Raw genomic sequence first — 14,141 nt, 5'->3', positions numbered from 1 at the left:
CTTTCTAACTTCCCCACTAAAAGCCCCGTGAAGGCAGGGATTTTTTTCTTGTTAAATCACCTGAGGTTTAGAACAGGGCTTGGTGCATAGTAGATATTCAAATATCTGTTGCAAGAATTCGTGGATAAAATTTGAGGGCATGTACTTAAATGCACTTACTTCTGAAAGTGGGATTAGGAGACAGAAAGAATAATGCAGTTCAGTAAGCAGTATTTTAGTAATCTGATTTGCTACACAGTTAATGCTTAGAACATAAACACAAAAGAATGGATCACACATCTTTTAGCCAATGGTCTCTAAGGTGGGATAGCACAAGATGATCCATCACAACGAGGGGCCAAAGTGTTAAAATTATATTTATATTATAAATTAAATAATGGATGGATTTTCACTGGTGCCCTGACTCACTTGCTCAGTCTATATGTCAGAAGGTCATGCATCTCACATGGTTCTTGAGGTATCCTGAAGGAAGAGTAGAGTAGGAGTATTCATGTTAGACGTAATTATGTATTTATTTACATGATTGTTTATTCCCATACTATTAGATCACTTTCATAAAAGAGTTAAGCCATGAAGATTACCTTTCTTGAGAGTGCATTTGGAGACTTAAATGCAACTTTTTCTCCTTGGCCAGAATACAGACATTCCCTTAATACAACTAAGTAATAGTGTTTCGGCAGAATGACAGAACCAATATTCAAAATGCTTGAACAGAAAAGCACTTAATGATTTTAATAACCTGAGTTTTCAAAACTTGAATTTGAAAGAAAATGAATCAGACTTTTCATAGTTGGGAGGAGGAAATTCAGGCACTTTGAGAAGAACATGGACCTTTCATGGACACTGAGGCACTGTTTAAACAGTCTAGTATTCAACTTGTGAAGAGCCAACTCTCCAGCAGGACTTAACTAAAGCCTCAATTATCCAACCACTACACAAAGTTCCTTTATTAATAAGTAAGAGATGCTTTCCCAAGAGAATCAGCGATTTAAAGTGTTACATTACATGCAAATTCTTCTTCTACTTAAAGTGAACAATTTTGAAGTGGGGGAGGAGGGTAGATTTGTCCACAAGTTTTCGTGTCTGGTTTCCCATTCTCAGTAATACAATAACAAACTCACAGAGACAAATTCATCTATTTTGAAAAGTATTTACTTAGTTTGAATAAATTAATTGCAAATAAAAATTAGCTACAATATATAGCCTGAATAGAAATGACTAGAACAAATACAACACAGGACTTGATTTCCTTGCATTAGTCACAAAGCATGTGACTATGTGGAAAACTTCAAAATCAATTATATTTCTTTGAAAAGGGGGAAACAGCAGTTACTGATACATCACAACTAGTAAACTTATAATACAAGTTTCCTGACATGCATTTCCTGAGTGAACCCAAATGATCATTTTTTAAAATAAGGAAATTTTGACAAGTTGAATTAACGTAAAAATAGTTCATGGCTTCTAAGCAACAGGTTTTTGTTTTTTTTTTTTAAACCAAAAGAAAATTCAGAACAGCATAGTAATAGTTATGATAAATTAAAGCTATACTACCACATACAAAAATTTGCTAGAGTCAATTAAGTATTACACAACTTTCAAACTAAAGGAACACAAATCAAAAGATTTAAAAAAAAGATTCTGTCTAGTCTAAAAGTGTACTGATTTCTACAAGTGTCACGAAGGGTTTGATGTAGTGCAACTGTCTATATGTCCCTTGTGGTACATTTAAAAAAGGGAAGGGGAGGGAGTGAAGAAACGTTTTCTTGCTTCTTGAAGCAAAGAACTTACTGGAATTAGAGAATAAACATACCGTGCAAGTATGTTCCTTTACTCGGCTGTCACTGGTGCTCATCTGCCAACCAAACATTTCCTCGAGTCACATGGTGGCAACTCTCCTTAGAACTCAAAGCCTACATAGTTAAGGCTGGCCTGTTAGGTTAAAAAAAGGGGGCACTGTTGTCATTCAACCCTTCATCTCTCTCTAGATTTCTTAATGCCTGGATAAGACCACATACAGAATAATCAATTAATTAAGCATTTCTTCTTCTAAAAGCAAATCAAGTCACTTTCTTCCTTGTTAATTTCTGCTTTTTCTCATGAGAATGATTTTTTTTTTTCTAGAAACAGTGAACAGATGAACCACAGTTTATATCTAAAAAATAAACCTGCCAAATGTTGCTGGTACTAAAAACAGATTAGTTATCATGGGAGAAAAATAGATAATCTAGATTAAGTTGCATATTCAAAGGAGCATATAAAATGTTTCTTAGCATTAAGTTTTTGTTATATACTACACTTGAGAGAAACATTAAGAACTTTCCTGATTATATTCAACGTGGTTAAAAACAAATAGCTCTTCACAATAGTAATTAATAAGAATTTGGTTTTACAAAGTATTCTAATTTACCAAATTCCGTATTTAGAAGGGGGGTGGGGAGAGAGGCTTTCTTGTCCTTCTTTCTAAACTTGCAAATCCTTGAGCTATACTCACTAAACTACCATTCACACCAAGAGTGTGATACCTTCTCATGCTACTCTATCAAGAACATTCTAAGATACTTTCTATAATAAAGATAAATAGAAAAAAGTTAATATACACGTTGCTGTATTTTACAATGTTTGCAACAAACTGTAAACTAACATAGTTTGAACCAACAATACCCTCAGTTATATAAAACAATTTTTCAACACTGAGGATGGGTGATTCAAAAACACTAAAAGGAAGGCAACAAATTAGACTGTCTTTTTAATCCTCAAAATAGATTTTCAAAACTCAGAATTCAGAAGTCTGGTACTTTCAGAAATTCTTTTTTCTTGAGTTTTCCAGATTTTTTTAATCAGAAATTGTTACTATTTATTATAAATGTTTAAAAAAATTCTTCATCTTAATGCAAATGACCAGAGCAGAGAAACTGTGACATGGACAACAGGTCGGAAAACCCAACTCACTTAGCTTATAAATTTATAATGTAGTCCTGGAGGACAACTGTCTGTTAGTCTAGAGGTCCTTGGAAAATAAGTCTGATGTAGCCTTGTTCACCAGCCAACTGATGTGCACAAAAGGGGCAGGCTGCGTGAAAAGTATGAGTACCATGAGGAAGTGGGATCTGGGACCAATAGGCAGTTGTCTTTTCTGAACACACATGCCCGCATGGGCTGAACGCATGGGTTGGAGGGCCGGCGTCCACATAAAATCCAGCTTCACATCCAAGCCACAGAGGGACATAGGGACCAACAGACCTACACATGGGACATTCACGATCTTTTCCATCACGTTCTTCTTTGTTTCCCCAGTTATGATAGCCATGCACATGGCCGCAGTTTAGATATACCCATGGTTGTTTTTCATCGACAACATCTTTCCTCTTCATACTAGGAAACGCTAGTGTGTTGAACCCTACAGGGCACTGAGGTCGTGCTGCATTGATTTCCTGTCTTAAAGCTTCTAAATGCTTCACCGTAGGAGTGTGGGAAAGGCCTTCTGCAGTACGCCACAGCAATGTTGCACCGCAGAGGTCAATTAATGAGCCATCTTGTAATTGATTGGTTTCAATTTCCACCTAGAGGAAACAAGAATCAAAAAACACATTCACCACTGTGTTTTTGATTTTTACATGAAAGGTTTGGTCTTACATCCTCCTTACTCAAGAATTGAGATTTCCTATGACTGTTACTAAATATAAGAAACTCTAACGGTAGTCATGAAAAATGTAAGTTTGAAAATCAAGGGCAAAATACTGAGCAAGAACATATTTCTTTTCAGCCTTATGGTAAAGACAATTTATGATTAAAATATCTGGCTAATCAGTAAGTCTGATATTTCTAATACAGATCACGGTCAAAGAGATACAAATAGAAAATCACAGTTTTAATTTAGAATAGCTTAGGTTTTAAAAATATATTAACATACCAAGAAAGAATACATTTTTAAAGTGTCCTGATTGAAACATTCAGATATTACCCTCTAGTATGATACTTAGTAGTCCGTGTCTGACAGTCAGACTTGCATCAGCAAGACATTTAGGAGTTTCTGGAGGGGTGCTTGGGTGGCTCAGTCAGTTAAGCATCTGACTCTTGATTTTGGCTCAGATTATGATCTCACCATTTGTAGGGTCAAGGCTTGCATCAGGCTCTGCACTGACAACATGGAGCCTGCTTGGGATTCTCTCTCTCCCTCTCTCTGCCCCTCCCCTGCTCATGCTCGCTCTCTCTCTCTCAAAATAAATAAACTAAAAAAGAAAAAAAAAACCTTTTGTAAATAGGTAATGCATTCAGTCCAACACACCCTATGTTTACTGTACCTAAGAAGCTACATCTCAATACTTACCATTTTTCCTCTCTGCTGAGCTGATCTGGTTTCCCTCAGGCTGAATACATTTCCACACACTGATATTTCTCTCCATATTCCAGGCTTGGAATCTTCTGTGAACCCATTGCGTGGATGCATAACAAGGACACCATTAGTGGTCAAACCATCCATCTGCCCATCTGACGTCTTCCACTTGGCAGCCTTCTCCTAGTAGCAGTAAGAATAGTGAACTTTCATTTATTTGTAAATTGGAAACAGAAGTGGTTATAAAATAATGCATCATTTAGGAAAAAAGCTTCTTACCCCAAGGAAGATGTTTTTTGAGGAGTCAAATCCTGCAGCATAAATCCGTGCTGTAAAGGGGGGATTCCGTTCACATATGATTCTACAGGCAAACCTTGATATAGTGCTTTGTACTGACTGTGTATCAGAATTACTCTGGCTTCCAGGAACTGTGTCAGTTACTACAAAATCAATTGGACTTTCAGTTGACCGACCAATCTAAGGGAAAAAGAAATACCTATAAAACTATTGATACAGTGGAAAATCCATTCAAGAAAGGTAATAAGACGAAATCATTAAACCTCTGGAATTTCTAACGCTCAAACTTATACTTAACTCTGAGAGCATCTACACCCTAGAAAACTAATCTGTCAAACTTGTTCTGATGTAATAATCATTTACAGCATAAAAAGAATTAAGTGGGAACTTACCAGCCAGAAAGTATGAAACCCTCAGGGAATGCAGAGCTTAGGATGGCTGAGATTTTAGATGGCTGCAAATTTTAATTTTAAACCTTTTGGATGGAAATATAGCTACCATGTATTACCTAACCTTCTTTAACAGAATATAGTGAACATACAAGTAAATCTTTTATGATGACTCAAGGACATTAAACTACAAAAACCATTTAAGTTAAACTGAAATGCAGTGATGTCTTCAAGTGCTATAAAGGTATACAAGAATGTTGACCCTTATGTTAATGTTAAGAGCCTACACAGGTTTGCTTTGAGGTCTTATGCATACTTTATAGGTATATTTGTGAGTTTTCTGTCAACCTGTCAACTCTTTTTTCTTGCTGTTGGGCATACTCGCTTCTAGCAGCATGCTCTCCTCTAACCAGTCATTATTATTCTACTAAAGGTTGAAAAATAAAAAAAAACTAAACCTCAAAGAATAGTATTTCAAAAGGTTCTCGGTAAGATCATAAAGGAGTCTCCAGGGAGCAAAGAAAAGGAATTTCAATCCATGGCCTATGTGGCCTTTATTTTATATACCAGATGTCCTTTTTATTTTCTTCCTGGTTCTTAGCCATATTTCAGAGAGATAGGTTCCCGGCTAAGAAAGAGTTCTGGTGGGTGGGTCAGCAAATTAAAACCTCTTTAGAGGTACTAGCTAGTAAAGAAATTAATTTTCATTTTGAAAGATGAAAGTTGAAAAAAGAAAATCAGTGGAATAGATGACAGAAGTGACAAGTGTCAGAGTTTTAAAGCAAACATTTAAAAATGATCAGTTCATTCATGTATTTGTTACAAAGCAGGATCATAAAATTGAAGAAAGTGGACACTGAGAAAAAACACTGACCCTCCACAAAGATGACACCTCAGTCATTTTTTGCATAGTTGAGTCTCAAGAATTCTTCATAACCACACATTTTTGGATAAAATCCTTTTAGTGTTTTCATCCTATCATCAAGTGTAAGTCTTTAGCTTGGATAATTTTAGAAATAAATTGATTGGCTAAGAAATGTAAGACTGGATGTCTCTTTTCCTTTTTAATGTAATGATATCCAAAGAAAATGGTCTCTGACTTTTGAAACTAAAAACATTTCAAAAAATAAAGGCTCCTTTAGATCTAAAAGATGTAGGCCAGGGAATAGATTGCGGATTGATATTTAGAATCAAGAAATTCAGAAGTGGCAATTATTTGGGAGGAGAGATTGTTCCAGAAGAGTTGATATTTGATCTGGGTCTTGAAGGAAATTTAAGACATCAAAGCAATATTGGTAAAGACAGGTAAGAAGGAAGAAATCTTAAGAATTTATAAAAAGAAGAAACCTCTATGATCATGATCAGATTCCAAAACAGAATTTTTGTGTGTTAAGATTTTTGTAATTCTTCCTCTTTCGAACTATTAGATTTGAAAACATAGATCTTACAATGTTATTATCTCCCACTCTCATAAAAAACCCCCATGGTCCCTTACAGTCTATCCAAACTTCTTAGTTTCTCATTTCTATAATAATTAGAAACTGACTTCACAATTTGCTTCCCATCAATCTAGCTTAATTTCATATCACTGCTATTCACACGAAAAGTATATTCTAGCTACAAGCAGCTTACCTGTCAACCTACCACACTGTGTACTTTTCCATCTCTTTTGTCAGAATGCCTTTCTACTGGGCTGGCAAAATCCTACTCAACTTTACATGAAGGAAAAAAAAAGGCCTGGATAAAAAGGCACTACTATTAAAGTCTTTCCCTCACCCTTTTTTTAACGTTTTATTTATTTCTGAGAGAAAGAGGCAGTGTGAGCAGGGGAGGGTCAGAGAGAGAGGGAAGAGATACAGAATCCGAAGCAGGCTCCAGGCTCGGAGCTGTCAGCACAGAGCCCTACGTGGGGATTGAACCCACAAACCATGAGATCATGACCTGAGCTGAGGTCTGACGCTTTACCACTTTACCCACTGAGCCACGCAGGTGCCCCTCCCTCAATCTTCTTCAATCCAATCAGAAGCTTCCCATTTAGACTACCAGTGTGGCCTATGAATATGATCACCTTGTAATGTGACCTTTATTTACTTCATAGTGTCCACCAACAGAGAGCTGGAGTTTGGATAGCTAATGAATTCAACAATAAATGATCTTGTTCAGTTTGGAAGGCAGGCAATCCTAGAATGCTTATAAAACCAGTTTCTCAAAGACTGGCTAATTTATCAGGGTAGTTTTCTGACGTACCTTTATTTTTTGATATAGAAATATTCGCATTTTCTATAGATATAATGCTTGTAGAAGGAGAATCATGACTATTATATTAGGAAAAATTCTCCATTCCTTTATGAAAAGGAGAAAACCAAAAACAGTGCAACTTATTAAAGAACCTTCATGAGATGGTAAAGACACTTGTTCCATTAATTCAGAATGCCTGGTTTAATCCCAATTTTGCCCCCACGTAACTTTGTAACATTTAACTCACAAGATTTCAGTAAATTATTGACAAAAAATAAGGGATAAACAAATAAATTTAAGGTATTATCTGAAACTAAAATTCTAGGCTGGGGTCAAACATCTAGATAGCATCTTGATTCTTAAAAAAGCTAATTAAGCACATTCATTTTAATTGGCTGTCAGTGAAAAAAACTGGAAAATCATCCGAAAGCTTGTGTTAGGTTCTCATCAAGAACCCAACCTTCATCTTCATTAAGGGTGTTATTTAATTTTTTTTTAGAAAAAGCAAAGACATAAACATATATCCATATTCTAGTATTAACTATAGAGGTAATAATATCCTAGAAAATTCAGTATTCTATTAGAAGGAGAGTGAGTGGCTTCAGAGAAATATTTTGTTATTGGCTATAATTAAAGACATCTCCAGGCCTTTCCATGTTCAATCTTGTAAAATGAAGAAAAACTGAAAAGTCATCAGGACAGTAATTATAAGAGCAATATTATCAGGTACATTATGCCTTATTTGCTTAAAAAAACAACAACAACAACAACAAAACAAAACCAAACAAAAAAAAAACCCCTGGGAGTTTTAAGGGAGAAGGCATCATGAATTTTGTTTATCTCGTTGGGTTTGACTGTTTTATCATCTATCAAGTTTATAAAAACACCAGCACTGGATTGGTACAAAAATGAGAGACAAAAACCTTTTACTGCATCAGTAGCTTGAGCATATATGTGCTGAAAAACAAGCCTTATCACATGCATGATACAGACAGTTAGAGACTGCCCATACATTTTGTTGCCTTGAGAGGAAGGTAGGAAATAGTGGTAAAAAACGGTCATAAATAAGTGTAGAATATTTCTTGGTTCCTCTTTTGGAATAAGAATAGCTGACTGAACTATTACTATAACTACTACTACTAAGAGCTAAGTGTTTACCAGCTACCTGGCACAGCTCCGAGCACTTTACATGTACTAACACATTTAAGCCTCCTATATGTCATTATGAGGGAAGCTCTATTACCTGCACTTCATAGTAGGAAACTGAAGCACAGTGTGGCTAAGTAATGCTTACTAGGAATTCTGATTTCAGAGCTTATTTTTTAACCATGCTATGCTGACTTCTATATATGAGATTTAGAAATCAATATATATGTATATGAGCAGTGTGAGCAGGGGAGGGTCAGAGAGAGGGAGATACAGAATCTGAAGCAGGCTCCAGACTCTGAGCTAGCTGTCAGCACAGAGCCCGATGCAGGGTTCAAACCCACGAATTGTGAGATCATGACCTGAGCTGAGGTCAGACACTTAACCAACTGAGCCACCCAGGCGCCCCTAGAATATATATTTTAATGAAATATATGATTAAAATATAATCATCCTTAATCTGAACACAGGAAAGTCACTGACAATAGGTTTTTAACTTTTTTGTTTTCTTAAAGAAAAAAAAAAACCAGATGTCCTAATACCTGAAACATATCAGTGTTGCTGTCATGAGTATATTCAACCACCACTGTCTGGGCCCGAGATAAGGTATACGATATGCTGTGCTGGTCCTTGTTGCTTATTGCCTAAGAAAGAAAAGATTAAAAGCAAAAATTAGCTAGTAGGGTAATTAAAAAAAGAAAAGTAATGTATTACATATTTGACACATTTTCTCCTAAATTTTAAGGGAGAAATTAATAACTCTTCCACAACTTCAGCAGTGATAGTTAGCTTCTCGGGTCGAGTACAGGGTACAAAAATAATCTGGAGATGTTATAGAGTAAGAACAGAACTTCATTGTATAAAAACACTGTAAAATCTGGGTCTCCCTTACAAATATTTTAAATTATAAAGTAATCAAAATCAAAACCCAGAAGTGTAGAATGTGAAAACACTACTCAATACTGCTTTAATAAGGAGAAAATACAACATTTTTCAGGATAATGAAGAAAATTATTTTTGAAGTAACTCAAAGAGTTATAATAAGTTACCAACAAGCCGAGTTATCTGGTTTTCTTAACCATTCTGTGACTCTACAGATGACAAATATTTGCCATATGCTGGGCCAGATATGGAAAAATTCATAGAATGATTAAATGTTACCAAAGGAAATGAAAATAATGCTTATGACTGTACTTCTGACTTATTCCAAACTAAAAACATTGCTAAAAAGAACTTTTTGGTTTTGTTTTCAGGTGTTTTCTGTGTATACGAGTTGAAGATAATATCAGAAAGGGGAAAAACCTGCACAAAGGAAGTGGAAACAGACTACGTAAAAGGAAAACATACAATGACGGCAAAGAGTGATTATACACACCAAAGAAGCTAAATTTAAAAATGTTTCTTAATTAGAACTTTGGCATTATGAATCTTTACTTGGTTTCAATTTGTAGGTAACCTGTAATAGATAAAGCCCTAAAACAATAGCTTTAAAATTAAGATTATGAAATTTTCAAATATTGAAAGAATAAACAAAACACCTGAGTACCAACTATCAAAGCATTAATAATGCCATTTTTGCTTCTGATTTCCTAAAAGAAATTAAATTCAACAGATAGTATAAATGCTGCTTACATGTTCTTCTCACTCTTCTCTCTTCACAGAGGTATCCAACCACTAAATGCACTGTAGATCATTCCCATGCACGTTAACATTTAAAAAATAAACATTACAGAACTGTTTTATAGGTTTTAAAACCTATAATTACTATAATTCAGCATAACGCAATGATTTTTCAATCAAATAATTGCAAAGAACCTTGGAAGTTAGTTCTTAATGGCTAAAGAGATTTGAAAACACAGGTTTTTGTGTACTTTGAGACTATAATCCTTGGCTTTTTAAGCTATTAAACCTACTCTTAGATTAAGAATAACAACTATGTCAAGTTAAGTTTTCACTGGACTAAAAAGCAGGGTTTAATCATATCCTAGATGACTGCCAGAAAAGGGTATTTTAGAAGTGGGATCATAAATATTTTCCCTATGATAGTGGCTCTCAATCAGAGGTAGTATTAGCTGTGTAAGGGGCACTTGGAAATATGTAGGTGCATTTTTTGGCTGTCACAGTGATTTGAAGGCTTAAATGGCATTAGTGGTTGGGACAAGCATATTAACTGTCCTGCAACATGTGGGACAATCCTTCATAAAGAACCGGCACACCTGCAAGAGCACTCCTGCAGGGGTGATTCTGGAATAGAGTTCCTCAGGTTGGATCAATTAGCCGTTCACTTCCACTACCTGCTTAGCACATCCCTTCTTTGCAAAGAGACCCTTAAAAGAAATCATCCCTTTTCTACATTCACTGGGTCTCACACAGTAATACAGAAGGCCTCGTAAAAGCAAGAGGACTGTTCTGGACACTACACTGGACACAAACAAATCCAATTAACTTCAAGACTGGAGCTATGACCTAAAACAAGTCATCATATGCAAGTTTCTCTGGCTCTCGTTTATTTAGCTTATAAAGATATGTCTCAGGTGATATAGTGTTAGTGTACATCCCGGGGCTGCTTAGCTAAAGAGACAGGTACTTCCAGAAGCTGAGGAATACTCTGTAATTTTTATTCACGCAACAAATATCAAATACAGTTTGTGTTACAAAATTGGAAGTAGAGGAATTCATAGAAATGTAAAGATTTGAAACTCCCCTAGTGTCTATCACTCCAGGAACAGCCCACGTGTTCTGAAAAGGTGGCTCAGGTTTGGGAGATTTTGGTAAGGAAAGAAAAAGGAGCTAAGAGCATTAAATATGCTAGGAGAATGAGAAGTTACACTGTAGATACAGCTGGGTATTTGCTTTTATGGCTTTGATTCATTTTAATAATTACTGAGGTCTACTTTGTTCAAGGCACTATGTTAAAAGCTATGGTAGTCAGAGGCACCTGGGTGTCTCAGTTGATTGAGCATCCATCCAACTCTTGATTTTGGCTGAGGTCATGATCCCAGGGTCATGGGATTGAGCCCTGCATAAGGCTCCACTTGGAGTGTGGAGCCTGCTTATGATTCTCTCCCCACCAACCCCCCATTTCTGCCCCGCTGTTCATTTCTGTCCTTCTGCCCTACTTGTGCTCTCTAAAATTAAAAGAAAAGAAAACAAACTATGAGGGTCATAAAATGAGTACACAAAACATATAAGCATACAGAGAATCTCTGATAAAGATCCTTAGTTTAAAAAAAAAAAAATCACCTCATCCAACTATGCTTCTAGAACCTGAATACACTTATTATATACTACATTTCTCACCCAGCCCAGGCAAGACCCCTTCTGATAACAGTGGAAACTCCCTACTTCTCAGGGCAGATACCTGTATAATTCTAAATAACGAATAAAGCCCTGGTTCAAAACTACCTTTTTTTTTTTAAATAAGAAAAAAGAATTAAAAAAAAAAAAATAAAAGGGAATGTTTCCTTCTAATTTCCACCCACTGATCCTGGTTTGTCATTTAAAAAAAAAATCTGATGGCCTTCCAAATGGCAGCCCTTCAAGTATTATGTCTCCAAAGTGTCTTCTCCCATCCAAACAAAAGGAAACTTCTGGTACAGAATGTAAAGTGAATGCTAGAGAATATAAACAACATGTACATGTCTTTCAATTTCTCCAAGTTAACGGATTTATTTTAATTTGTGTTTGTTTGTTTTTTACCTTTGCAGCCTGAGGAGTACAAGCAATATGCACAGTGCTGGGCTTCACCCCATTTGCCTTAGGTCTTTTAAACAAAGCAAATCTACTTTTCCTTCTTCCTCTATCGCCATTTGGGAGAGATCCATTATACCTGGTGGGGGGAAAAAGTGTAGGTCATCTCTTTTAAGAACCACACAATTTTAAATTAAATGCTTTACTTTGCCTTACAATAAGGATCAATTCCCAATTAATCATCTGTTAGCAGATTGTAAGTATCTCAAATTCTGTTTAGTAATTGCTGGTCCCTAGAACAGCTGTCTATGAGTATGAAACAAAATGAGATTCTTGTTACATTCCAAGTCACAAGGAAAATTTTCTGGATTTCTTAAGTTATATATATTTTTCTTCCCTCTTTTATCCAAGATAATCAAGAGCTGATTAATGGCATATCTGATTCATTAGGACTCATTCTATATCTTTTAAAGCTGAATGTTTGCATGTGCTAATACAACTTTAAAAGTACAAGATGAATTGTCTAAAACAGAATCTCCTTTAATTGTTATTTAAATAGCTTAACTTTTGAAGTAAAGAATTTTTTAGACTTGTTTGATAAGTCTCAGTGACTTGAATGCACACATACATATTCACATTATGTTGGCAAAATCTGTCCAACTGAGATGTCTACTAAGTAGTGATTAAATATACTTTTGTTCAGATCTTGTAACCATTTCTCCAATGATAAAATATACATATCCTGAAAATAATCAAGTGAGGACTAAATAGGAAAAGAAGTTCAGAACAAAACATTGGGTGTTTACTATGTATTAGGCACTATTGCATTCTTTACCATATAGCATCTCATTTAATCCATCCTCAAAAGAAACTCTTGACATTGGCATCACTCACCTGTTATAGGTTAGGAATTAAGTTATTCCTCAGAGGAATAAAATTCCTTAGAGGGTCAGAGAAGTTAAGTCATTTTCTGAAGATCATACAAGTGATAATGGAAAAACTAGTATTTGAATCCAGGTGTTTGTCATGCTTTTTTTTTTTCATTCTTTATTGCTTCATTATGGCATGAACAGTGCCTTAATAATAATCTCCTCATTCACTGTCCCATGCCCTCTGACAAAATCTTTAGTTTGCTGGTCTCTTATATAGTTAGTTAATCTGAGGGAAAATGAAGCAGGGACCAGGGCCAATTTTGAGGTTGGAGGAGAATATAATTGTAAAATGGCCTACATTAGTGGCTGATAAGAAGAGGAGGAAACTTACGCTGCCTGTCACATACAGAAATTATACCGACTCTATAAAAAATAAAACACAATGATTTCTACTGGAGAAAGTCCTTGATAATCAGAGTTCAGAGCAGTGCCCCTTAGTTAATACATTACTAATTCTAGGCTGTGTGTTGCCACCAGCCCCACTGTGGGTATCTGACCCTTCTGTCTGCCAAGTTGCATGACTTGTTTCTCTTCTGGGGATATGCGGTCTCTTCCCTGTGTTTCCATAGCTCAAAGCTCTTTTCTAAGAGTGACAACACCAAACTGACCTTCTCCAGCTTTATTTCTCTTAGAGGGCTGGAAAGAAGTATTATTTTTAAGACACCAAGAGTACCAGATGCAGAGACAACCACTACTGCCAAGGATTAACTGAGAAACTGCTGGGCTAAGAAAGGCAGTTTAAATCATATACTCGATTTTAAATTCTAGTCTTCAGGGGTGCCGGGGTGGCTCAGTCAGTGCAGCGTCCAAATCTTGGGAGTCAAACCCTGCTTGGGATTCTCTCTCTGCCTCTCTACTGCTTGTGCTCACATATGCTCTCTCAAAATGAATAAATAAACTTAAAAAAAAAAAATTCTAGTCTTCAAAATACTCAAATTTCCTGGTAGAATTATTTAACTTGGCATAATTTTTTGGTAATTAAAAGCTGTTTATTATTAATAGAGATCTACATGATTTGAAATTGTAACATTATAGTTACTAAGTTTCTAATCTTTTAAGCTGTTTTTCAGAAAAAAGATTTTTAGGCTTCAAAAGGTCTTAGATGATCTTGTC

General features: G+C 35.6%; 1 protein-coding gene across 1 annotated transcript in view; it reads right to left on the bottom strand.

Annotated features, from left to right (window-relative positions):
- Positions 1 to 1,134: 1,134 nt before the first annotated feature.
- Positions 1,135 to 14,141, bottom strand: part of PELI1 (pellino E3 ubiquitin protein ligase 1) — a 59,028-nt gene continuing 46,021 nt past the window's right edge. Inside the window, exons 3-7 of the mRNA XM_039243158.1 lie at positions 12,106 to 12,235; positions 8,949 to 9,050; positions 4,616 to 4,813; positions 4,331 to 4,519; positions 1,135 to 3,563 (exon numbers count right to left, since the gene is read on the bottom strand). Of these exons, the coding sequence (XP_039099089.1) occupies positions 2,997 to 3,563; positions 4,331 to 4,519; positions 4,616 to 4,813; positions 8,949 to 9,050; positions 12,106 to 12,235 (1,186 nt within the window). The 3' untranslated portion in view covers positions 1,135 to 2,996. The remainder of the gene's footprint in view (positions 3,564 to 4,330; positions 4,520 to 4,615; positions 4,814 to 8,948; positions 9,051 to 12,105; positions 12,236 to 14,141) is intronic.

This window comes from Hyaena hyaena, unplaced genomic scaffold (genome assembly GCF_003009895.1).
Source record: "Hyaena hyaena isolate Hyena2069 unplaced genomic scaffold, ASM300989v1 scaffold_224, whole genome shotgun sequence".
NCBI lineage: Eukaryota > Metazoa > Chordata > Mammalia > Carnivora > Hyaenidae > Hyaena > Hyaena hyaena.
Note: the sequence above shows the minus strand (reverse complement) of the source record. Positions and strands in the feature narration are given on the sequence as shown.